At 47.4% G+C, this 25,296-nt stretch overlaps 1 protein-coding gene across 18 annotated transcripts in view; it reads left to right on the top strand.

Annotated features, from left to right (window-relative positions):
* Rbpms (RNA binding protein gene with multiple splicing) overlaps window positions 1–25,296 on the top strand; it is a 147,280-nt gene that overhangs the window by 100,361 nt on the left and 21,623 nt on the right. For 11 of the 18 annotated variants that reach the window (XR_378783.4, XR_003947246.1, XR_378782.3 and 8 more), the window contains exon 6: window positions 22,712–22,845. The exons of the other annotated variants lie outside the window; for them this stretch is intronic. Coding sequence is in view for 4 of the 11 variants with exons in the window: in XM_006509037.4 (XP_006509100.3) it covers window positions 22,712–22,845 (134 nt within the window). In the remaining 7 variants the exon portion in view is untranslated. The remainder of the gene's footprint in view (window positions 1–22,711; window positions 22,846–25,296) is intronic. 18 annotated transcript variants of the gene reach the window in all.

Genomic DNA, 25,296 nt, shown 5'->3' with positions numbered 1-25,296 from the left:
TAAGCTGGGGCTGAGTATGTGTGTGAAACCTATAGTTTCTCTCCGTGAAACCTACAGTTTGTTAACCAGAACGGCTAGGCCAGTAACCGTCACGTATCCCCTGACTCAGCTTCCCCAACACTGGACTACAGGCACAATCCCCTGTGCCTGGCCTGGCTTTCTGTGTGGATGCTAAAACTTGAATTCCCGACTGACCAAGCTGTCCCGCCACCCTTTACCTCTGGATTGTTAGGCACACAGTTGTATTTGGGAATCATCAGTAGGCCAAGGAATTGAACAGCCTTTACTCTCCTAACTTCCCTCTGCCCTTGCAGCCTCCATGGCCTTCGACTGGAGTTTCCCATTCACTCAGCCCTGTCCGAGTCTCCCAGCTCACGGGATCCCGGGAAAGTTTAGGACAGCGCAGTCCATAATAGTGTGGGGCTGGGGCTGGGGCTGGGGCTGGGAGCCTCCCTGTCTGAAACCCAAACTGACCAGGAAACAACTCTGCTGGTCTCCCTGAGCAGCAACACAGACTGCCATTGCAGTCTCTCTAAACATTCGTCTGTCCAGATGCTTGTCCCGACAGTGTGCTGGGTGCAGTGCCAGTGCCATGACCTCCTGGAAGGTAGGAACAGGGCAGGAGAACTATCTACCTGACCAAGTGGGCAGGAGATAGGATGCAAAGAAAAGATACTGACTCGCAGGTTTGCAGGGGGCTGAGAGCTGAGCCGTGGATTCTGGAAGCAGCTTTGGGGTTGATATGAACTTTTCCTCTGGTGATGAAAAATCTGAGTGTTTCCTGTGACAACCTCTGTCGTATGTGCATGTGATGTATGTGTGTGTACACACTTTTGTACAGGTGAATGCAGAGGACAGAAGTTCTTTCTCTGTCACTGGCCACCTTAGTTTTAAAAAGCAGGGTCTGACTGAACCTGTAGCCCAGCGATTGGCTAGACTAGCTGGGCAGCAAACCTCGGCAGCTCCCGACTGCAGCCCCTAGAGGCCAAGACAGGAAAACCAACGACTTGGGGGCCAGCTTGGGCTAAGGTATGAGGTGTTCCTCACCCCACCCCAAACAAACAAACAAACAAAAGAGGGCTGAGAGGAAATGTCATAGGGGGTTAGAAGCAGCTGGGAATGGGGAGGAAACATTTTGGTGCATGTGGAAGCCAATGGTGCAGATGTTCCAGGACAGCCTGGGGCACAAGAGCCCCTATTTTAACCCCACGTTCCCCTAAACCTCAGATGGCGGATAGAGGCCCCCTGTGGCAGTACTGCAGGAGGTAAAGAGATGTAGCTTTCAGCTTTTCTCTTTGAGAGCCCTGTCATGGGACTCAGGCCTGGGGAATCCATCCTTCCTGAAAACAGCTTGGACCGGCTGAGTTCATGACAGTCACAGGAACATGACACTGGTCCTCACCCCTTTGCCTCTTCCCCCAAAATGACCAAGAGGTCATAGGATTGATGCTTAAGATGACACCAGGTACCAAGGTCCTGGAAAGCAAGGATTGCCAGCCCAGCCAGCCCATCCCAACAGATGCCAGAACCAACTGTTGTAAGGAGGAGCCATCTTTGTCTGAGCCCTTCTCCCCTTCTCACTTCCTGTCTTGTAATGATACCTAAGAAACTTTGACTTACAAGGAAGAGAGGTTTATCTTGACTCATGATTTCGAGCTGTGATTGGTTTGGGCCCATTGCCTTCGGCACATGCTCTTTATAGCTGAGCATGTGGCCAAACAAAACACCCATTTATCACCAAGAAGCAAAGAAAGAAAGGGCATACTCTCTCGGTGACCTCATGAGGTCAGACTAGAAGTTTCCACTATGTACAGTGAGCCTGTGAAATGGCCTCTGGGGGGACATTCAAGACGTAACTCTAGCACCCAACATTGTCTCCCTCCTTTTCCCTCCTGACGCCAAACCTAGGAAGACCTGTAGTGGTTGGTGTTTATGGTTTTAATAATTTAATGACATTATGAGGTGCTCAGACTGTTGATACTGCATCTAGATATGGACACAGATTATTTTTTTCCCCCAAATGGAAGATAAATTGTTACACAACTGACCTCAAATTCCTGATCACTCTGCCTTTCCTCCCAAGAGATCAGGCCTGGCTTAGTATCTGTTTCACCATCAGAACACAGCTCTGCTATAAACAAGCTCAGAACCCAGGGACCTGGAGTATGTCTTTCTCCCTGAAGACCTCTCTTTCTCCTAACACGAATGCTTCAAATCTGCGTTAAGAAAACCTCAATAACTCTAGCCTATCTTTTTTAAAATCATAGAATTTGTAATCCAGGTAATTCTTACTAAGCTTATTGATGAAAGCGTTTATAGAAGCCCTAAGCATACAGGATTGTTCCGGAAGGAGCAGGTAGCATTTTATTTAATTAGGCTTGCTTGTGACAAGGTCTCATGTAACTCAGGCTGGCCTGGGTCTTCTAAGTATTGTGATGACAGACAGGTCTATGCTCCAGTCTGGAGGCTCAGGGGCTCGCTGCAGTTGTTTGTGGGTGTTACTATGTTGCTAACCACTGTTTGTTGGTGTTACTATGTTGCTAACCACTGTTGCAAATTCCTGTTTGTTCTTGCTCTTCCATCCTGAGGTCCTTGAATAAACAGCAGCTGCAACTTGTACAGTACAGCAGTAGGCAGTAAGGTCCTCGGACCCTTAGATGGTCTCTGAAGTCTAAAGTGTTTCCTCCTCGCCTCTGCCCTCTCTTCCCTCGCTGAGCTCCATGGACTGCAGCCCTCAGCCGAAGTCTTCTCATGAGATTCGTTTCTCCTCTCCCATGTACAGGAGTGGACACAGCTAAGGGCGCTTCTATACAAGATTTGCCAGTTAAAATTATATTCTTTACACCTTCACTATTAAAAAATAGATTTCTCTCTAATATCCTTAATGAGGAAGTATTATTTTTAGCAGATGAAGTAACTCGGGGGCAGGTTACTTGGCCAGAGTCAGTGAGACCCTTGGTTGGATCTCCAGCGCTGTAAAAACAAGTACACACATTCATACGTCTCATGGTGTTACTTACAAGTACACAGGGAGGGAGGGACGGACGGAAGGACAAAGAGAGAGAATGAATAAAAACCAGTTCTTCTGCAGTTTTATGTCGCAGTGAGTGCTTCCCATTTTTAATGTTATTTTAATGGAAACTGATAAACTGGCTCTTCACATGAAGATCTGGCAAACAGTTTTTCTCACAAATATTCGAGATATGCTTGCCATTTCAAGGAAAATAACTCATGATAAAACATTTAGAAATAAAAATTAGACATTGAAGCTTTTAATTAATTAACATTTAGTTAGAAAACTTTTCTCCTACCATGAGTGACAGCTTCCCAACTCATAGCTGTGAGATTAATGGATTTTTTTTCTTTTTTTTTTCTTTTTTTTTTTTTGCACCGTGGAATGAGTCAACATTTGGAAGATCCACACAACTCAACCAGTATTTTTCCAATGACATGATTTATTACAAAATTGGATGTGGAAGAAAATCCTAAAAGTAACAGTTGTTACTAATGTAACAGAACATGAAATTCATTGTTATGTTTTAGATTCCATGATGCAACTACTTGTCCAGTCTGGGGGAGGGGGGCGGCGGGGAGAGGTAAGAGAGGGTAATGGGCACCCACCCACCCATTCACACCCAGAGGGCACACATGTAACATGTTCTCGTGTATGAAATCTGGATTTGACTGTATCCATGATGTCAAACAAAAAGAGTCTTGGAGGGGAGAGGACAATGGCAGGATTGGAGAGTGAGGGTAAGAGGGCGAGGAATAAACAGAAGCAAAGAACAGGGGAATCTGGGTAGTAAGTGGTTAAGAGCACTGACTCCTCTTCCAGAGGACCTGGGTTCAATTCCCAGCACCCACATGACAACTCACAGCTGTGTGTAACTCCAGGGATCAGAAACCCTCACACAGACAGACAGACAGACAGACAGACAGACAGACAGACAGACATGCAGGCAACACCTCCAGTGCATATCAAATAAGTAAGCAATGAAAACGTTTTCAAAAATGTGTATTGCAGACCATTATTTCATTCACTGACAGAGAGCATCACTTTTAAGAGCTGTTCGTTGTCACAGTTTGTTATGATATCCGAGGGTACCCATGAAGGGGCGTCTGTCTGCAGCTTGTCCAAAGGCCATATTTTTCTCATGTACTAGAACCAAAACTGTGTGTTGAAATGGGTTTAATTAGAAGCAGATGTGAGGGTCTAATTGTCTTCTAGTAAGCCAAATACTAAAGAGATTGGCAAGAAGGCAGATCGAAAGCCTTTTCTTAGTGTCTTGGAATGTGAAGGGTGCCCTGCCCACCCCCACCCCCACCTCCCACCACCTCACCCCACACTCCATTTACTTCACTAATGGCTTTTTCTTTTTTCTGTTTTATTTTTTGGTTTTTTGAGGCAGGGTTTCTCTGTGTAGCCCTGGCTGTCCTGGAGCTCACTCTGTAGACCAGGCTGGCCTAGAACTCAGAAATCCGCCTGCCTCTGCCTCCCAAGTGCTGGGACGTTCTCATACATGTTCTTTGGAGCTGTTGATTGTTTGCCCGGAATGTCATCGCTGTTGGCTTGCTCTCCCTGCACAGGTCTGTTCCTAGATCTATTTCTAAGACCTTCTGCCTCCAGACAAGTTTGGCAATGACCTGAGACACAGAGGGTTCTAACTAAGCCCATCTGAGAGAGATGTCTAGCTTCAACCCCTAAATGGCAGGAGGGTTAGAATTGCTCCGTCATCCTGAGCTACACAAGACTTTTCTTCTGTAATGTTACCATCTGTTCCTGGTTGAGTGACCTCAGGAATCTGCATGTAACAGGATAGATCTGGGGCCTGCAATGAGTGTAGCAGCACTAGAGCTTACACGGGAAGGGCCTGGGACTCTGCAAGCTTGTGCCTTACTGAACAAGGATACCCGTTGCCCAGGTGTAGCATATTGCCACCTGTGTATTCTTAAAGTTACTCCTCATGGTAGTGACCCTGCCTATTTGCCTTTCCCATTTATTACCAAGGCCAATATCTCAAGAAGTTTAGACATGAACATTTAAGCATGTGCAGTTTTAAGGCACCATAACATATTTAAAATGCGTGAACGTAATTTTTTTCATATTCTTTGGTGTCTCCCTTATCGTGTTGTAACTGTTTTTAATTTAACAATAAATTTTCAGAAAACTGTGTTTCTCCGGGAGAGAGTATTTTAATCTGGTAGGTGAAGAACAGCACATAAACATAGAGATGGCTGATTGAATGGGGTTGTCCACTCCTGCGGCACTAACATGTGCTTTGATTGCAAGCTTTAAGCCTCGTGGATTTCATACCCATGAACATGTAGCTAATTCCTAATCCTGGAATTCCCTGTGAGCACGGCTCTTCATTCGGAAACAGATGGGCAGGCCACCTCTGTTAGGCAAGAGACAGGCGTGCAAAGGTGTGATGCATTTACCACTGAAGTCTTGGGTCCTCTCTGTGTCCTGCAGTAACTTAGGCTCCCAGGGCTCAGCTGTAATACAACAAAGACAGAAGCAATGTGTGCCCGCTTCTACAAAGTAGTTTAATTAGTGGCAGGAGGTGGAGGAGTGTCTCTCTGTCCTTTAATGAAATATTCCCTTGAAGGTCAAGGAGATCAAGCCGATCAAACATTAACAGCCCAGTACAGAAAGCAGCAGTGAATTCCCCTCCTAATTCTTTCACTTGAGTTTGGCAAACATTTGGGGCGAGGAGAGAGTAGTTGTGCTTTCCTGTTAAGCTAGAGGAAACGGGCCTGTGAGGACCCTCATCATGAGGCCACCATACCTGGCATTTTAACTCGGGAAGCCTCAAAGCGAGCACTTTCCTGACTGAGCTATTTCCTGTTCTACAGAAACATTAGTGTCTCCATGGTAGGTATTTTATTTTTGCTGAGGAGCTTGGGGGACACACACAGGCACACACACACACACACACACACACACACACACACCCTTGTGTTTTCACATATACCAAATGTAAAGAGAACAGTGTAACCAATAACAGAAATGCACCATTCCTGCAGAATAGACTTTTGGCCATTATTTACCGACAGTCCCTTCTGGGGGTCTCTCTGTGGTTGTATCACTCTTGTCAGGGCAATGTGCCGCCCACTTATGTCTCTTAGCTGGCTTTAGTCTAGGGCACTTTCTTCCCACCCTTCATTTTCTTATTGATTTTTTTAAAGATAAGATGTTAGCCTTCTTGATTAAAAGGAAAAAAAAAGTCCTTCTTTGGGGTCTGTTTTATTCGTCTTCACAGTCCTTCTCGGTTCCCATGCCCCTCTGTTGGCTTTAAAATCAAGGGCAATGAGATTAGGTTTGAGTTCAGGTATGACTTTTGAACAAGAATGCATCCTAGGTCCACATGGTCACTTCTCCTGACAACTGTGAACAGGAGTCCTTGTTGGGATCTAGGCGGGACTGTGGATTCAGGCAGTGAATCCATCCGGCTGTCCATCCATCATTCATCTTATGTTCCTTATCAATTTGATTGGCTGTTGTTTTGAGACAGTGTCTGTGTACATCCATGATAAGCGTGGAACTCCTTTGTAGACTAGTTTGACCTTGAACTTGCCTCTCTCTGAGCCTCCTACCTCTCCTTCTTGAGTGCCAGAATTATAGATCTGTACCACACCAACTTCATCTTAAAACCTTGTCCGTTGACCTTTTCCCCATTCCTTCATTGGGCATAAGATGTCTGGCTTCCCTAAAATTCTGGTGGTTTACAGGCAGCTCTGCCCCACTTGGATTAGTGTTTGCGCTTTTATGGTGAGTTTTGGGTTTTTCCTCCACTCATTTAAATTTTTTTTCTTTCTTTTGCTGTTTGAGACAGGTTCTCATTGTCTAGCCCTGGCTATCCTGGAACTCACTGTATAGACCAGTCTGGCCTCAGATGCATAGACCTCTGCCTTCCTTTGCCTCCCGGGTGCTGAGATCAAAGGTGTACACCATCAGGGCTGGCTTGAATTTCTTTTTTTCCCCCTGCCTTTCAGGGTCACGGACTCACATTCTCAGGGTGCTTTTGTGTGTAATAGCCATTCTTTCTAATGTCTGAGGGCAGGGCAAGGGCGACATTTTTTGATGGAGGAAGACTCACAGCATTGCCTCAGTGAAGTTAAGTTTTAGTGTGCACATCACGCAAAAAGGAGAGGGTTTATGTGGCTCTGAAGGATGGTTTCAGGTGCCCATGAACCGGGGTCGCTGATGTAGTCCTGACTAATGCAACTCCTGTAACTACAGAGGAAGACACCTCTATAGCTTCCCCTTGAAGAACTTTAGAAAGGACGTGTTTTAATTAAGAATTTAAATTAAGAACTGCCTCTGAACCCTGGGAATGCAAGTGGGTTGTATATGGCTTGCTTTTTCTCTTCTCATTTTTCGGGTGTTCTCAGTAATAAACAGCGTGGTGAAACTCCTGCAATTCTAGTAGTTTCCTCTGGTAAAATTGAAATGAAACACCACCTGCAGGGATCAATTTTAAAAAACAAACAAAAACCTTAGGGCCAGGGATGCATGCAGCTCACTCATGTGAGCTGGGATAGTGCAGGTCTGTAACCCCAGAATTCAGAGGTGGGAGGAAAGTGTGGGGTACGTGAGACCCTTTCTCTAAAAATGGGGGATGGGGTTTATAGCAGAAACTTTGGTTTCTTTAAAAACACAGAAATGTTCTAAGAATACGCTTTTGTTTTAATACCAGGGTGTGGGACATGGGACTCTGAAGCAGCTGATTGTGATTTGCCTCATGCTCTACCAGAGGCGTGCTTTTGTCAGCTGTATTTGTGTGGCGTCTGGAATGCTGGGAATTTTCCAGAGGATAATTCAAATGCTAGAGCCCCATAGGTGGGGTAGGTGGTTGATGGTTGTTTAGGGGGGTTGGTCATACTTAAAGAAGAAACAAAGGGAAAGAAATTAGATTCAGGGGTCTCTCTCCCTGTATCCTTCATTTCTATCTAGTAATGGGGGTGAAACTGATGGGATAAACAGTGGGAAAAAAGAACCCACAAAGTAGTTAAGACTGGCTATAGAGGTTGGTTGTAATTTAACTTGTTTTGAAGGCCAATATACATGTCTATAAAATTAACACTTGAGGGCTGGTGAGATGGCTCAGTGGGTAAGAGCACCCGACTGCTCTTCCAAAGGTCCCCAGTTCAAATCCCAGCAACCACATGGTGGCTCACAAACATCTGTAAGGAGATCTGACCCCCTCTTCTGGAATGTCTGAAGACAGCTACAGTGTACTTACATATAACAAATAAATAAATCTTTTTTAAAAAAAAAATTAGCACTTGAGAGGTAGAGGCAGGCGCTTCACAAGGTTCAGCTACATAAAAGTTTGACGCCCTGTCTGGACAGTGTGCCAAGGGCTGGGGTGCCTTTTAATGTGAAGTGAGCATAAATCAGTGAGCACATGGTACTCATGAGATCCTTTCAGCAATGCTCTGATGATGATTGGTAGTCAAGATGGACTGCAGCCCATTTCTCCTTGCATTTGGTTATGGACTTGGCCTTTATTTTAACGTTTCTTGAGATTAAAGAATTGTGTGTGTCAATCAGTATACTTTTTTTCTACATAGACAACAGTCATGCATTTAAGTATCAAACCATTGTTTTATAAAATGAACTGGAGCTCCTAGCCCTCCCCCACCCCACATCACATAGAAGACAGTACAGTAGAGTATAGTACAGTCTTGCTTCTGTCTCAAGCATGGGTTTCTCTGTATAGCCCTGGCTGTCCTGTGAGTTACTTTGTAGACCAGGCTGGCCTTGAACTCAGAAATCTGCCTGCCTCTGCCTCCCGAGTGCTGGGATTAAAGACGTGCACCACCATGCCCAGCTAGCTCTGGAATCTTAATTTCAACCTTTGCTAATAAGATTGCTTTCTGTGTCCACTTTCTGTTGTGCCTTTTAAAGACGGTGATCAAGTCTATCCATAAAAAACAACAGTGCCAGGAACATAGGCACGCACTCCAAGCCTGGTCCCTCATCTTTCCTGAGCACGCACCATTTGTTTCCTAGTAAGTTGTTGTTTCCACTGAACAGTGACTATATCCTCTGGATAAATTTAGTATAGATGTGTTTGATAAACTGTCGTTAAATGTTATTTAAAGGATTATTTGATTATACAATGAATGTTTCTTAACTTGCTTAAGTTCTTTCCCTAAAATAGCAATGTAACTTGACTCGGCAAATGCTGACTGAATAAATAACCTCCAGTCATTGTGAGATGTTCAGTTTAGACGTCAACCCCCTCCTGCTTCTAGCCTAAGTCCAAAGGAACTTTTTAAAGGACTAAAATACACAGACCTTGCTTAAAACCCAGACAGTGATATCAACAAATGCCAGGAAAGATATTCAAAGAGAAAACTGTGATGGTTTGGAAAGAAAGAATGGGAAGCATATAATAAATGGTCCTTCCTCCTCCTGTGAAGAACTCAGAGCAAATTTGTGGAGGCTGAGGAGTCTCCTTCACCGTCCTCTTCTCTCATCCCCCTGGTCAGATACTTTCAGGGCCGCCGACACAGCAAGCAGATGCAAACGAGTTGTAAGGTAGAGCCATAGGATAGCCTAGAGATACAAACTAGGCTTCTCACTTGGGAAATGTGAAGTGCCCTCCCTCACTTCCTGGGATTTCTGTGAGTCCTGGAAGTGACTCAGGAGTGTTTTAGATGAGATGAGTCTTTGAAGGAAACAAGAGGTAGAGGTAGGCTAATGCTGTTGGCAAACACATTTGATTTAGTTCTCTGCATTACTGGGCGTATGGATGATGGATGACGTCAGCGTCCATCCAGATAGCGAGAGCCATCAGCCATAGCTGCTAGCCAGCTGCCCCTCAAGGCTGTCACCATCGTGGGGCCAGCTACCTAACCACCCAGCCCCTATTTATTCACTTAGTATCAAGACAGGGTTTCTCTCTGTAGCTTTGGCTGTCCTGAACTTGCTCTGTAGACCAGGCTGGCCTCAAAGAGATCTATCTGCCACCACTGCCCAGCTCACTTGGACTCTTTTCTGAATAGCTATAGGTGTGTAAAAAGAATTCCTCACCACTTAGACATATACATCTATGTGTTGAATTGTTTAAAATGTTCTGTTTTAGATTAATAGTGGCCATGATAATAGGCATGATTTGTGTGTGCACATGTATACGTACATACACATATATGTGCATGCCATGGCATGAGTATGGGGATCAGAAGACAACTTGAGGAGAATTTGTTCTGCCATGCAGGGTCCAGGGGTTGATCTTTGGACATCAAGCTGCCTTATTAGCTGAGCCACCTCACAGTCTGAAAACCCTGAAGATAGCAGCGTCGCCCCTAAATGGTATCTTCACAGCGTGTACACTCTGATCGGCCCCACCAGTGAGCCTCATACCGGGGCTCGCTCTCTGCCAGACTAGCAGGAGTATTCAAAGGTCAAAGAGAGTCTGCCATGTTCTCTTGCTTCTGAACTTTTCCTCAGACTCATCACTGTCTGGCCATGATCTAGTTCCTTTATGACTAGCGGCTTGTCCTTCAGACGTCCCCTTACCCACCACTCCCTCTGTAGACCCTGTGGGACTCTCCACATGTGGGTTAACTGCCCTGCGACATGACATGGGCTTGCTGCTACAGAACTGTTCCTTTTGCTGCGTCTGTCATATTTTATTCCTTGTAGCAGCGGTGGTGGTGATAGAACAGGGTCTTGTGTAGTGCAGGCTATCCCAGACTCACACCCCTCATCTCCCCTTCATGTGCATGGATTACAAATGATACGTCCTTCTAGGCCTTGCTTTTCCATCCTTTATTCTAGCCTCTGGGTTCCCTTTGTGGTAAGAGTAGAGTAGACTTTGTATAGTGTCTGACACATAGTTGGTGTGTAATAAATACGTGTTATTAATTAATTGTAGCCTCATCTCTGTTACTGTTTGACCAAGACCTGTGTGCTCTGAACTTGTGCTCATAGGCGCTTCCTTGAGAACTCTAGATTTCTGAGGACCGATTTTCCCCCAAAGAGAGCAGAATGTTGAGAAAAGTGCTTTCTTGTACCAAGGTATGTTTGTAGGTGAGCTTACTACAGAGGAAGAGAGGATCACCTCCTAAGGAAAGGCAGGCAGAGCCTCTCTGGAAGGTGGCAACAGCTCACTGCCTGAACAAAGGAACTCTAGGTGCAGGGTGTGGCTTCAACTGTAGTGACTTTGAAGGCCTGGAAACCTTAAAGTGGCCTTAAGCTCCCATGATGCCTTGGGGAAGCCTGTGAGTTTAGGACGCTGCTGACCTAGGCAAGGGGACGAAGGTAAGAAGAGCAGTGTCTCCAGCCCAGAAGGTGGTGGCAGCTGCAGGATCTGCGAGGATTATGATATCTCCATTATGAGAGAAATCAGTGTTGGATTGTAAAGGAAAGGCAGGGAGTGAGGAGCTAGCCCAGCAGATGAGACGGTGAGCACTGTGCTTGACGACTTAATTCCATCCCCGGGACCCATATGGTGGAAGATAAAACCTGCAGATTGTACTCTGACCTCCCCATATGTGTTGTGGTACCCGTGACATGCATACGCCCCTGCACAGGCACACAGATAGAAATAAAAGTCAAGCAAAGAAGGCAAGGGCCAGAGAATAACAAACAGTGAATTTGGAGCCAGCCTGAGCTACAGCGTGAGTTCACAGCCTCTACTACATAGTGAAATCCTGTCGTAAAACAAGAACAAACCAAGGGTCCAGTCTCGGGTTTTCTTCTTTTAGCAGATGAGAAGTGGCAAAGTACAAGAAAACTTTCAATTTTAAATGTAATAATTCACCGGGCAGGCAGGCGCGTGCATAGATGCAGGAACTGACTTCATAAGGCTACGCTCTGACCTCCTTTTATGTGTGTATGCTCACACATACACTTTAACATCAATTATTTACACAAGGCTTTGCAACAGTTATCTCAGTTTTCACATTTTTCCCTCACCACAGATCCTAGCTGTTAGCTTCCCCTTCCTTCCCTCACAGTGAACTGGTCCAATAAGCTGCTTGGTATAAGTAGAATTATGTAATGTTTACCTTCTGTGTCTGGCTTCTTCAGAGAAACACACACACACACACACACACACACATACATTTGTGCATGTGTGTGTTGAGATGATCTGTATAATCTGAGGCTACCCTCAAATCTTCCTTCCTGTCTCCCTCCTCTATGGCACAGGAAAAGGTCTGCCCAGACCCTGAGCTAGAATCGGGTAAGTAAGCATTGCAAAAGAGTGTTGCAAAGAACAAGACGAAGGCTCCCTAACTCACCCCTATGGACCGCTTGTATAACTATTAAACGACATGTAAGAGCTGTGCTAAATGGTTAAACATAAGACAACTGTGTCTATAAGTATGAAGGATGTGCACAGAACAGCAAATGAAAACTAGATCATGTGACTGTGTAGTACAACCCCAGCAATGCGCAAACACCTGTCTTTCTGTATGTTGGACTAGTGTCCTGCATCTTAGGTGACAGGGACCCCTGAGCTGACGGTGGCGGCTGCTGCTACCACCGCTGCTTCTGCTACTGCATCTTCCTCCCTCCTCTTATCTTCTTGCTTCTTCTCTTCTTCCTCCTTTTTTCTTCCTTCTTCCTTTTTCCTTTTCTTCCTTAATTAAATTAAATGTATTTATGTCTCATTTTTCCTGGCAAGCCCAAGGCCTCCTTTTAGGAGGCAAGAGCCATGCAACTAAGTTAGATCCACGTGCCCTCCACTTCCTCATTTGATGACTTCTGGCCCGAGGCAAGGGAGCATAGATCTTCACTACACTGAGCTGGCTAAGCCACCATAGAAGACTCCCGCATGGCTCCTGTGTGTTTTACCTGCCCTGAAAAGGCCCTGTCAGCCATCCTACCAACTGGACAGAGCAGAGCCCCCTTTAGAGATGAAGCTCCCACTTCGTCACCGGCTCATTGGTCATCCTGAGACACAAGCTCAGAGCCTTGGTCTATCTAAAGCCTCCAGTTTCCTTTTGACATTCAGTTGCCTTTAGCCAGGTTAGGGTGCCCTGTTTTTGTAAGTGAACTCTGCTTGTCGTTCACTGCCCAGGAATGAGTACAGTCCTCAGGAATGAGAGGGTGCGAAGGGGCTTTCTTGGGTCAGCATTTGCAAAGTCATAACTGTCTATCTCACTGGTGGTCGACCATGTGACGGAGTCTTCATTATTGAAACCCAGGCATCTGTTATGGCTCTTAAACTTGTGAAATCTCTGTAGAACGGAATGCAAGTAAGCCTGACCAGTCAGGGCAGGGTGCATGGATACCTCAGGCTGCTTTGGGAATGTAGCATGGGGCCTTGGATGGATGCTCAAGGAGATGGAGTCAGATGCTCCCAAAACACTTGAGTGGCTGTTTAATGAACCAGGCCTTTGAGCAAGTCAGAGTCCCTGGGAACAGCTGGAGGGCATGGAGCCTTTTAAAGGAAGCCTTCTGCTCTTAAAGGGCCCTGTGCATTGTAAACGTGAAGCTGTATGTAAATCGTGGTGTACACACAGAGAAATTGAGGACAACTCAACTCGAGGCAAAAGGAGCCAAACAAGCCAAACAGGGCACAAAAGAAAGGAAGAGAAACTGCGCTCCAGAGAAGTTTCCTGAGTTCCTGAGTGTGGCCAGATGTGGGCCTCATCATCTGTTTTCCTATATGAGAATGAACTTGGAGGCTGGAGAGATGCTTACAGATGCTCACAGATCCTCCAGAGAACTCAAGTTTGCTTCTAGGAACCTACAGCAGGCAGCTCACAACTCTCTGTAACTATATAGCTTCAAGGGATTCAGGCACACACACACACAAATAAAAATGAAAGTAAATCTTTGAAAGACAAATAGATGTCCCAGGGCAGGGCCAACCTTGATCACATCTCCAGATTGTACCCTAGCTCCTTTCTCATGCGAGTGCCAGCTAGTGTACCCCTAATGTGTGCATCTCGGATTCTGTTTTCTGTGCTTTGTAACCTCGTTTGCCCCGCCCCCATTCCTGAACAGTTTCATGTGTGCAGTGTTTTCTTAGTTCATGCCTTCCTCCCTTTTTCTCATCTCATTCCCACCAAACCCTGCTTACAAGTCCTCCCGTTTCCATGTCTTTGCTTTGGTTCTGTTCGGCACTGTTACTCACCTGCCTGCTCTCACGGGTTATCTCCCTGTCTGGTGACCTGTCCCCCTAGTAGACTGCTGCCCTGGCTTTACTTGGCCCTGGTCTCTTTTGTTTTCCAAGTACATTGCTCTCAATACTGTGCCAGGCTGTCCAGGGTACCGGCAGTTTTAGTAAGAATCAGCAAGCTGTTGGGACTGAAAAGTATCATTTCTATCTGCTGTTTGGTTCACATTACGTATTGAAGATGTTGGCCAAAATCTGAACAAATTGATGTTATTTTTAGTTCTATGCGCTTATTTTAATTTTACCTAGAGATCGTTCTTGTTGCCTTGTTCAACTCCCAAAGCCAAAACCCTCCACAAAACTGATAGAGGGGAAGGTTGTTGGCTTTATTGGTTGTTACTTTGACACGGGATGTTGCAGGCTGATACTTGTTTGTTTGCTCGGTGGTCCAAGTCCAAAACACATGGTTATTCTGTGTCAGCCTGTAACTGTTGTGGCATCTCTCCTGCCCAGAAAGTTTGCACTCGTTGGCTAATGAGCCCCCATAGGAATCAGGATCTAGAAGCAAACCTTTGGTTTTTCAAGACAGGGTTTCTCTATGTAGCTCTGGCTGTCCTGGAACTCACTCTGTAGACCAGGCTGGCCTCGAACTCAGAAATCTGCCTGCCCCTGCCTCCCAAGTGCTAGGATTAAGGATGTGCACCACCACTGCCCGGTGCAAATCTCTTTTTAAGGTGTGCATATACACTGGCTGCCCCTGTTTCCCATCCTCAGGAATGCCACCCACTTCCTTTGAGGGGAGCCTCTCTCTCACTGGCCTGGAGCTTACCAGTCTGACTAGAATGCCTGGTCAGAAACTAGAGAGTTCTAGAGAGAGCTTAGTTCCAATCGCTAGAGAATCAGACTCAGGTTCTGTGGTTGCACGGTCCCGGTCCCCTTCTGCCTCCACTGCCCTCCAGCCCTAAAAGCCATTTTCTTTAAGAAGGTTGGTTTATTTGTTTCTCTTTGAGTCAGAGTCAGTGTGTGTGTCTGTCTGTCTCTCTCTCTCTCTTCTGTCCCTCTTTCTTCCTTTCTCTGATTGCCCTATCTCTGGTCTTCATGAAGCACTCTTAAAGGTGACCCTCCCCTGTAGAAGCAACAGCTTGGTTTTGTTTCAGCTTCACAAACTCATGGCATAATTTCCTTGTATCTTTAATGTGGAAACCAATTGGGAAAGGGAAACACAAGGAAAAGAGGGAATGCTCCCTTTGTATAGCAGGGTTGCTGGTCTCTAGCTATAGTAGGGCTGAGGAGGACATTTGCATATGCTAATTAATCTTCTAGGGAGCAGGGCCTTGGAGAGTGTCAGACTAGATCTTCCTGGCTGTGACTTGGGCTTTATTTGGCCCCTCCTCTTCTCCAGTTGGAGATGCCTGAGGACACTTAAGGGGGTCTCCTGAATAGTGGTAGTGTAAAGGAAAGGTTACAGTTTGTCTAGCACCCCTCTTCCCCCCCCCCCGTTGTGCCCCAGGGTGAGCTGTGTCATCTCCAATCACAAGTCACTAAAGCTTCCCCAGATGGCATGAATGTTGGACACAAGGTGATAGATGGCGTGCAGTGTCTAAAGCAAGTGTGTTCCTATTTCTCAGCTCCCTTAACACAATTTTAAAGCAGAATTTCAATCACTAATCATACCGTTTAAAGGCCTTTCTTTAAAGTCCGTCAGCATTTTCGTGGCTTTTAATTAAGCACAGACAGCTAAATCATACAGAAAACCAGTAGGTGATACCGTTTGAGCCAGGTATGGTGTGGCACATGCCCTTAATTCCAGCACTTAGGGCAGCCTCTGTGTTCCCGGACATCCAGGGCGGTTAAACAGAGAAACCCTGTCTGCACAAACAGCCGTGCAGCATAGCCTTCCCAAACATGTTCCCCAATGACCATTTCTGTTGCTGTAACCTTGTTTTGATACTAGAAAGGTTCTGTAGCTTCTAAGATAATTTTCTGTAGTTTGTGTTAAAGTAGACTCCATCCCTAAAAGTAACCTTGCTTAACCTACACGATAATTTAAATACTTTTAAACCCTTTACCTTTTCGGTGCTGGCAGAGGGAGGGGCCTCTGGAGAGCAGAGGTGGAGCTGAGACACTCCAGGAGATCCGAATCCCCCAAGCCAGTCTTCTGCGACAGGGGCAGGAAGGGGTGGGAGCACATGTTCTCACATGTGTGCCTGGGACCTTTTGATATTGAGGACACATTGGTTTCAAATGCTATTCTCTTGATTTGGCCTCTGTTTGCACTCAGATGTATGTCTCTGTGCCCTGCATCTAGGAGGGCGGGAAGGAGGCGGATATCCTGCTGAGGGTGGGGTAAGGACTCTTATTGTTAGGAGCTCAGAGTTAGCTCAGTCTCAGAATTGCTAATGCGTTCCGTTGGGCAAGCGGGTGGTTCTGTAGTTATTTTTTTTGAGGCAGGGTCTTCTGCCTCTACCAGATCTTGAGATTATAGATGTGATCCACCATCCTGTCTTCACTGTACTCTGTGTGTGTGTGTGTGTACACAAGCATGTATAATGTATAGAGTGTGTGAGTTTGGGTACACACATGGAGCTCACAGGATACCATAAAGTAGCCGGTTCCCACCATCCATGTTGAAGCAAAGTCTCTCCCACAGCTTCACTGTGTCCCAGGCTAGGTGGCCTGCATGCTTCCGGGGCAGTTCCCCTGTCTCTGGGGATTATCACTGGGGTCCCAGGTGCCTGCTGTCAGATTTGGCTTTTTCTTGAGTTCTAAGGATTCACATGTACACAGCAAGCACTTTGATGTACCAAGCCATCTTGCTGATCCTAATTACAGCGTTGATTGAAATTCCTTTGAGGATCTGGGAAAACATTACAACTTTTCAATTATTTATCTAAAATGTTTTTACTTTTACTCAAGTAGGATCTTAATGGCTGATTAATATTGCTCCTTTCTTAGCCTTTGGGAACCTACTTTCTAGTGGTGAGAAATTCATAATTCTAATTATGATAAATTTATAAGCTAGGTACTGGTTTTTGTTGTGTCTCTAAAGGTAGTTACATTTTTTTGTACATGGTGTGCTAGGCACCTTTTCACGTGTTATTTGTTTGCTCAGAATTACTTACACAACAACAGATGATACAGTGTCAGGGTTCGTACAGTACATGTATGCAGACAGAGTTTGCTTTCTGGTGCTGTGATAAAACCCCACAAAGAAAAGCAGCCTGGGGCCGCGCAGTGGTGGCACTCGCCTTTAATCCCAGCACTTGGGAGGCAGAGGCAGGCGGATTTCTGAGTTCAAGGCCAGCCTGGTCTACAGAGTGAGTTCCAGGACAGCCAGAGCTATGCAGAAAAACCCTGGAGAGAGGGGGGGGGCAGGCAGGCTGCTTACTTGGTTTACCCAACCCCCATCACAGTCCATGATTAAGAGAGGTCTGGGCAGGAACCAGGAGGCAGGAACTAAAGCAGACACCATAGAGGGGTGCTGCTTACTAGCTTGCTCTTTGTGGCTTGCTAGGACTGCTTTCTTAAACAGCTGGCCTGACTGTGAACCATGTCTTCCCACATCAGACGCTGCCACAGGCCAATCTGAGGTTTCTTCTTCCCAGATGATCACAACCTCTGGCAAGCTGAGCCTAGCAGATGTCCCCATGGTGCTCACGTGACACGAAACTAGTGCTTTGTGAAAACATGGCTTCTCGTCGTCAACAGCTTGATTGCAGCTGACTTTTGGGCTAGCAGAAGCTTAGGGCTGAGTTCAGTCCATGCAGGCCTGGGTATGGACTTGGCCAGAGAGAACTAGCTAGCTCTCACCACTGCATCTGCAGGCCACAGGGTGAAACAGGAAGAGAAATCTCCCCATGGAATAAACAAGAATAGAAAATTGTGGTGTCTCTGGAGGGATAGTTTTCTTCCTTCATGAGCCACCTCTCACAGAGGAAGCAGATTCTTTTAAACTGTGATGCACTGGCTGTCCCACACAGGAATGTGGCTGTCAGGAGGACTGAAGACCGGGCAGCCTTGGGCACATGCTCAGCCAACTTCCTTTGTGGGCCTGTTGCTGTGTTCGGCCAAACCTGGAGAGGTGACCTGCTGACAGCCAGGTGCCTGCTCAGGCTGAAGTAGGAGGGTGAAGCAGAAGCCTCTTTACAGCCAGCGAAGGGCAGCGACCTAGATGTGAGGGCAAGAAAGTGCAGCGAGGGGTCTGCGTGCGGTGTGCAGATCTTGATTGCTCCAGTTCCACACATGCCTAAAGTGACTGGACAAGACACTGCTCTGCCTCCCTGTTTCCCCAGAATGGCAAGGGCCTGGTGCTCATGATACCTACATAGCACAGGACATAGAATGGACACAGTCAACCATAACTATCTAATGTTATTACTGCTACCAGCATTAAATTGTTTTATTTTGTTACTATGAGTTAATGGCTGTTTGGAGATCACCCAGGAATATTTTCAGCTATTTTGTAAATGTAAGAATTTTAGTAGCTCCATAAACACTCTGAAAGAGAAATCCCGCCTCATCTCATTTAAGAGTCATTATAAGTAAGAGCTTATCCCGAGAGAGGCCCTATGATTTGCTTGGGTAGGAATGCGGTCTGAGCCTAGACCACAGGGGAATCAAGAAATCCAGGGATTGTTAGACCATCCTGGGAGTGAAGGGGCCTGCACAGGGACTTTGGAAGGGGGGGTACCATGAGACCCGATTATGTATTTTGGGGTGGCAAAGAGACCCTGCTCTCTAATGCTCTATGAGTGCCTGAAATCAGACTGCAATGTAAGGTTGAATCAAGGCCCATGGTGACAGTCTAGGGTGCCTGCTGTCTGGGCCACCAGTCTAAGTGGCATCCTTCTAGAGTCTGGAGGGAGGCAGGCAGGTGCTTCCGGCGTGTTTTTTGTGTGTCATGCAGTTGAGCAGCCTTACCAGGTAGAACCTTCTAGGAGGCAAAATAAATATCTGGGAAGTTCTTTGACCCTGGTTCCCTTAAAGGTTCCCCTTGAACCACAAGCTTGCCTGCTGCCTGTTTCCACACTTGAGGTGAGCCCCAGGGCTCTCACATAAACCTCCATCAGCGCTTTCCTTCTGTGGAGAGGTTCCAGAGAAGGAGTCTGCAGTCCTTGTTCCTCAGACCATAACTGGAGCTTTTTAGACCACGTGTTCTTAGGTCTGGGGCTTGTTTGTATCTTTACGGCCCTTTACAAGTCATCTAGAGTTGTAAAAGGAGAAAGGGTATGGGTCTGTAGGGTGAGCTATGCCTTGCAAAGAACTTGCCCAGCCTCTTGGTAGGTTTGGACCAAACCCAGATGTAAAGCTCTCCCTGCCCCCCTCCCCGTTTGCCTGCAAAGGATACTCAAGAGGAGCTTGGTTGCCTCTGGCCTGTGTTTCATCCCCTGGCCCTTGGGCTACCCTTCTCTTCCCAACCCTGCCAGCTTGGGCAGAAGGAGGGATGGTTAGGGCAGGTGTAGTTGCTGTACTCAGGGCTCTGCCCACTCTTCGATTTAAGTGCTGTCCCCAGGGCAGGTCTGCCTCTGAAACCCTGTCTTTTTCTCAAGACCATATTAGCAAGCAGAAAGCCAGATACTTAGAAGGGGATGTTTTTGGATTCTGAGCCTGTGGGGACTTCCAGGTGTAGGTTGTAATACAAGTAGCAGCAGTCTCTGGACATTCAAGGAATGGAAAATCTCTACTTGGAAACAGGGAGAGAGGAATGCTCAGATGTGCCCAGAGGCTCACCCTAACCACATGGTGCTTTGGCCAGCTCATCACCTGCCCTTAGGGAATGAATGTCAAGTGCATCCCATTCTGCTGAGCTGCATCCAGACATACCACATAGATGTGATAGAAGTCACATGTCAGGATGAATGTGTAGAAAGGCTTGGAAGTCTTCCATTAGTCTTCAGTCAGGTCAAGATCGAAGTCTAATGCCACCATGTCCTCATGGTCCTCCTGCCCCTCACATTTAGTTCGCTCTGTATTGTGAGTATATGATAAGCTAACCTTCTGGAGAAATGTCGATCATCTTATGGCTCAGCATCTCACCACTTTATTGTTGCGCCAAGAAAATAACCAGCAAATAATTTCACCCTTTCACTCTTTTTTGGGGTAAGGTGGAGAGGTTTAGGCAGGGTTTCTCTGTATAGCCCTGGCTGTCCTGGAACTCACTTTGTAGACCAGGCTGGCCTCGAACTCAGAAATACGCCTGCCCCTGCCTCCTGAGTGCTGGGATTAAAGGTGTGTGCCACCACGCCCGGCTTATAATGACTCTTAAATGAGATGAGGTGGGATTTTTCTTTCAGAGTGTTTATGAGCTACTAAAATTCTTACATTTACAAAATAGCTGTTGAAAATATTCCTGGGTGGTCTGAGAAAACAGCAGTGTGCTGGTGGATGTGGTTGTTTTTTTTCCTGCATCATCGGGCTGGGCAGTGGCTCCTCCCCCCAGCCCCTGGAGTCAGTCACCGCCCACTAATAGTGTGATTTGGGGACCACAGACTAGCTGCAGTCAAGGGCTCCCCTCTGCTGGCTTGTCTGCTGGTTGACAGTCAGCTCAAAGGTTTCCTGCTGTCACATCAGGCTCAATAAACTTGAGCTAGCTAGGAGTGCACCAGGGCATGAGACTCTCTTGACTTTTATAAAAGACGCAGAATGTCTTAAAATAGTCTGGTAGCTAAAATAACGATAACAACAATAATAGCTCACCATTTCTGAGCTTGGTTGGTTGTTGAAAATCCGTGGCCTTGGTCCCAGCAGCGCCTGGTTCCCACAAGAGCAGCTCTGATGGAGCTGTCCCCTCAGGGCAGGAAAGTCAGGGTCTGCAGAGCCCTCTCTCCACCCTCTCAGGGATCCCCTGAGCCTTCCGCTGCACCAACACACCCCGGACCTTGAAGTACATAGGTAGACTTGGTGAATTTTTTTTTAAAGATTTATTCATTTATTATATGTGAGTACACTGTAGCTGACTTCAGACACACCAGAAGAGGGCGTCAGATCTCATTACAGATGGTTGTGAGCCACCATGTGGTTGCTGGGATTTGAACTCAGGACCTCTGGAAGAGCAGTAAGTGCTCTTAACCGCTGAGCCATCTCTCCAGCCCGGTGAATTTTTAAAAGTGATTAGTGGCGCTATTATTTCCCTTGCTAAGTGGTTACAATTAGTTTCACACCTAGCAATTAGCATTGGTCTCTGCCTCCTGGATTCTAAGCCTGTGTTCACCAGAGTTTTAATGATCTTGCTGCAAAGAGGGAGGGAGGGAAGGAGGCAGCCCTGGCCAGCCCTGGTGCGTTAGCCAGTGTTGGGATCCTTGCTGTGTCTGGAGATGAAAGAGAGTTACCTCTGACTGAGGGTTATCCATCCCCCTTGCCAGCCCAGGAGTTCTCCTGTCCCTGCAGCATTCTGCCCCCGCCCCGTGCCTGTCTCGTGCACACATACTTGCAGGCCCGTTGGTCGTGGGTCTATACCCACAGCACACCCAGCATAGATAGCATTTGCTATCCTCCGTGCCCTTCCCTAGTATTAAAGGTCCTGACAAAAGCCAGCATTTCCGAGGTGGGGGAGGATGGAGGGTGGCTGGTTGCTTAGAGATGGCTAGAAGGGAAGTAACCCTTGCCCTCTGGTCACACACACGTCCCCTGCATTTCTGGGTCGTCCAGTGTGGCAGTTACTAATGGCTTTTTACAGTCACCCTTTCCTGCCTCCCTCGGCTGTCTTGGGAAGCATCTCAGTGTGTGTGGTTTCAGATGTTGACAGGTGAGAAAAGCAAATACCGAGACTGCTGCTTCAAGGTCCAGCGAGCGGTCGTGGGTCTGCTCGTGCAGAGCTTACTGCTTTTAACAGCTTGCTCACGGATGCAGTGGGCTGCTGGGCAGTGGACCACTGCAGGTTGGCTTGAATAGAGTCTGGGCTACACAGGGAACTTTTAGCCCAGGCAGTCAGAAGAAGCCACTTATAAACCTCCTTACTCCATCTTTCGGGAGATTCAATTGGGACATTCAGGACATTTTAGTTTGTAATGTTCTAAGTGTCCTGTGGTCCCAGTATTTGGCCCTGTACTTTGAGGACAAAATGGAAAGTGCCTTATCATGGTTTATTTGGCCATAACAATACTGATATCCACACACACGGCCTTGGAGGTCTGGCCTGTTGGGGTCCCGCCGGTAACCCATCGTTCCCTGAAAGGCATGCAGAAGGTTCTCGTGAGATGTCTCCTGCAGGCACACACTGTGTCTGTCTGTCTGTCTGTCTGTCTGTCTGTCTGTCTGTCTCTCTCTCTCTCTCTTCCATTCCTCAGGGGACCATGCTCTGTTTCAGCAGGAAGTTCCCACTGTTCTTGGGTCCCCAGCTAAAAAGCTGGAGAGACAACACAGCTTCGAGGGCAGAGCCCAGACCCACGACCGACCTCGCCAGGCAGGCAGCAGACGCTAAACAAATTTGCTCTGTACTTAAAGTGCTTTGCTTAGAGTTTGTGGGAAGCAAAGCATCAGATTGTGGGGGGGAGGAGGACGAGGAGGAGGAGGGTGTTTGACCTCTGACCTCTGGCATTGATCGGGCTCAAGGGTTGCTGGGTGTTAGTTTTCCGATGTGAACACAGCCCTGTGGTAACCTCTAACTCTCCCTTATTCTTCTCTTGCAGATGAGCTCACAGTACCTGCACTTTACCCCAGTAGCCCTGAAGTTTGGGCCCCGTACCCTCTGTACCCAGCGGAGTTAGCGCCTGCTCTTCCTCCTCCTGCCGCTTTCACCTACCCCGCTTCACTGCATGCCCAGGTAATTTATGCCCATCGGCCACCTCTCCACTCACCCCACCACCAGCCCTTTCAGACCCGGTCCCCCAGAGCACACCATGTGACTAACACCTACCCAGCTAACAGATCCACCTCCAGGAAGTGAATGGTTTCCCTCTCCGACCAGCTGACCCCCTTCCGGGACCTCCGAGGACCATCTGACAGCCATGACCCCACCCACTGCCTGATGTCTGCCCCCAAAGGACCACCTCTCTCTTCCCTAATGATCTCACCCTCATGCCACACTCAAAGACCGAGCAGGTTTCCCTCCTTGGCTCCCAGCTAGCAAAAGGGCACCACAGGGGCATAAGGCGTGCGTGAGTGCGTGTGTCCATGCATCCGGTGTGGAAGGGAGGCGTGCACTTGACACAGGTTTTAATGTGTGCTTGGCGTGTGTGGATTAAAAGGCTTGCGCTCTTGTCCCCAGGGAGCTGAGAGACCAGAGAGAGGCTTCCATGGAGAAGCCTGAAACATATTCTAGGAAAGACAAAAGCTTGTTCATTGCCCAGTGTGTGGCAAAGGTAGCCATCTGCTGCGAGCTTCTCTTGCTTAGTTAAGAACAGTCTGAGGCATAGGAAGGTTCCTCTCCCCCGGATGCTGTGGTTCCCTGAGGTCTGTCTCGTATGAGGATAATAATCAGAGCTGACCTTCACCCTTGGAAGTAACCCCTCATTTGATTGACCTATGGAAAATGCCAGTCATTAACAAGTAAAACACTTGTACGTATTTCTCACTAATCCTCCATTCCGCCTGGCCTTTTAAAACTTGCGGGGCTATGGGGCTGACGAGATGGCTCCTCAGGCTTGCTGCCAAAGCCTGTGTTCAGTCCTCAGGACCCACACGATGGAAGAGAGAACTGACTTCCGGTTGTCCCTTGCCTTCTACACACAAATGCACACTAGACAAATACAGTCGATCTTTTTAGCTTATCAGCCCGGTCAGGTGGGGCTATGTTTATTTTGCCTGGTATTTGTTTCCAGGGCTTGGTGAAACATGTTGCACAGGACAGTCCTGGTTAAGGCCCCTGTAAGAAACCCCTGTGAGCAGCCCCAAGTGCTTAGGGCTGAGTGCTCTTTAACTCTAAATCTGACAGAGCAGTGGGTTTCTTGCCTGCATTGGCAGCTGCCCTTCTGAGCTGCTCTCCGGGGGCCTATCAGCTGTAGGCAGGCAGGAAGCCCTCAGTCAGTGCCTGTGCCACAGGCCAAAATATCCTCCCTGGGGAAGCTACACAGCAGTGTGAGGAATGAGGAAAAACGTGCTGAAGGTGGCAGGGAGTGGCCGGCAGTGGCCGTGGTCCAGGAAACAAGCTGAAGTCAACGACCAGACGTGCCTTTTGCTTTTCTGTGCTCTGCCCAGTATCCCTGCCTCAGTATTCAGTAGCCGTCATAGCCGACAGATAGCGGGCAAGTGGGGGGCTAAATTGTGACTGTCTGTCACTTAGTCCTTTATATTTTTGATCTTTGTTGACAGCAAAGAGCAACTAAAAGCCCCTTTTGTGTGTGTCCCATACCTCATGTGCGGGTGCTGTGCCCCCTCTCAAAAGGAGCAACCAACAGTTGAGGCCACTAGGGGCAGGCATGCATCATAGAATGATAGAAGGTTACACATAGTCTATAGAATCTGTGGCTTTGGGTAGTCCGCAACCAGGCCATTCACCACTGCCCTGGAGAATCAGGACCTGGCAGTGTCCAGAAAGAACGGGGATCGCTGGCTCTGGTCCTGATGTAACAGATGGACTCAGGAGTGACTGGGGAATATGGAGGGTGAAGGTTCTAACAAGGATCTCGTGGGAGAGTTAGGAAGTCTACGCCACTGAGAAAGGATGGAGAGACAGTGCAAGATTCGCTGGATCTTGGCCGTGTGCCTCACTGGCTCGCATCACCTAGATGGCCCCCTTCTCTTGAGACTTACCCAGCCCGGCATCCTCTTGACTCAGCCATCAGCCTAGACTGGGTGGAACTCTGACCTGCGGTGGTGAGAGGCCTGTGTCTTGGAATCCCACTTCTTCTCTGGAGTCACTTAAGAGAACATTCTTGTCGAATGTATTGGTCCAGGCTGGGACTTGGAGTGACCCAGTAGAGGCTTTATAGACAGCAGGCCCAGCCCATTGTACAATGAGGAAACGGGTCTGAGAAGATGGAAGGTTGTCCCCAAAGCGCAGCGCTTCCACAGGTGACCCGAGCAAGTGTCACCTGTTCTCCTTGCTGGCTAACACAGCAAGGCGCTGGCTCACCAGAGACTTGCTCTTACTGGAATTTCGGAGAGGCCTCGCTCTAATGACTCCTTGGAACTTTCCCCTCTAAGTAGATGAGAAATCTGTCAGAAGAGACTCTGAGGCAAAGATGGCTTCCGAGATGCTAACTGGAGGGAGCAGAGTGGGCGGCCCCTTACTAGCCGAGTGGTGTTTTGTTCTGGAAACTTAATGTTTTGGAGA

The sequence above is a fragment of the Mus musculus genome, chromosome 8, assembly GCF_000001635.26.
Source record: "Mus musculus strain C57BL/6J chromosome 8, GRCm38.p6 C57BL/6J".
NCBI lineage: Eukaryota > Metazoa > Chordata > Mammalia > Rodentia > Muridae > Mus > Mus musculus.
Note: the sequence above shows the minus strand (reverse complement) of the source record. Positions and strands in the feature narration are given on the sequence as shown.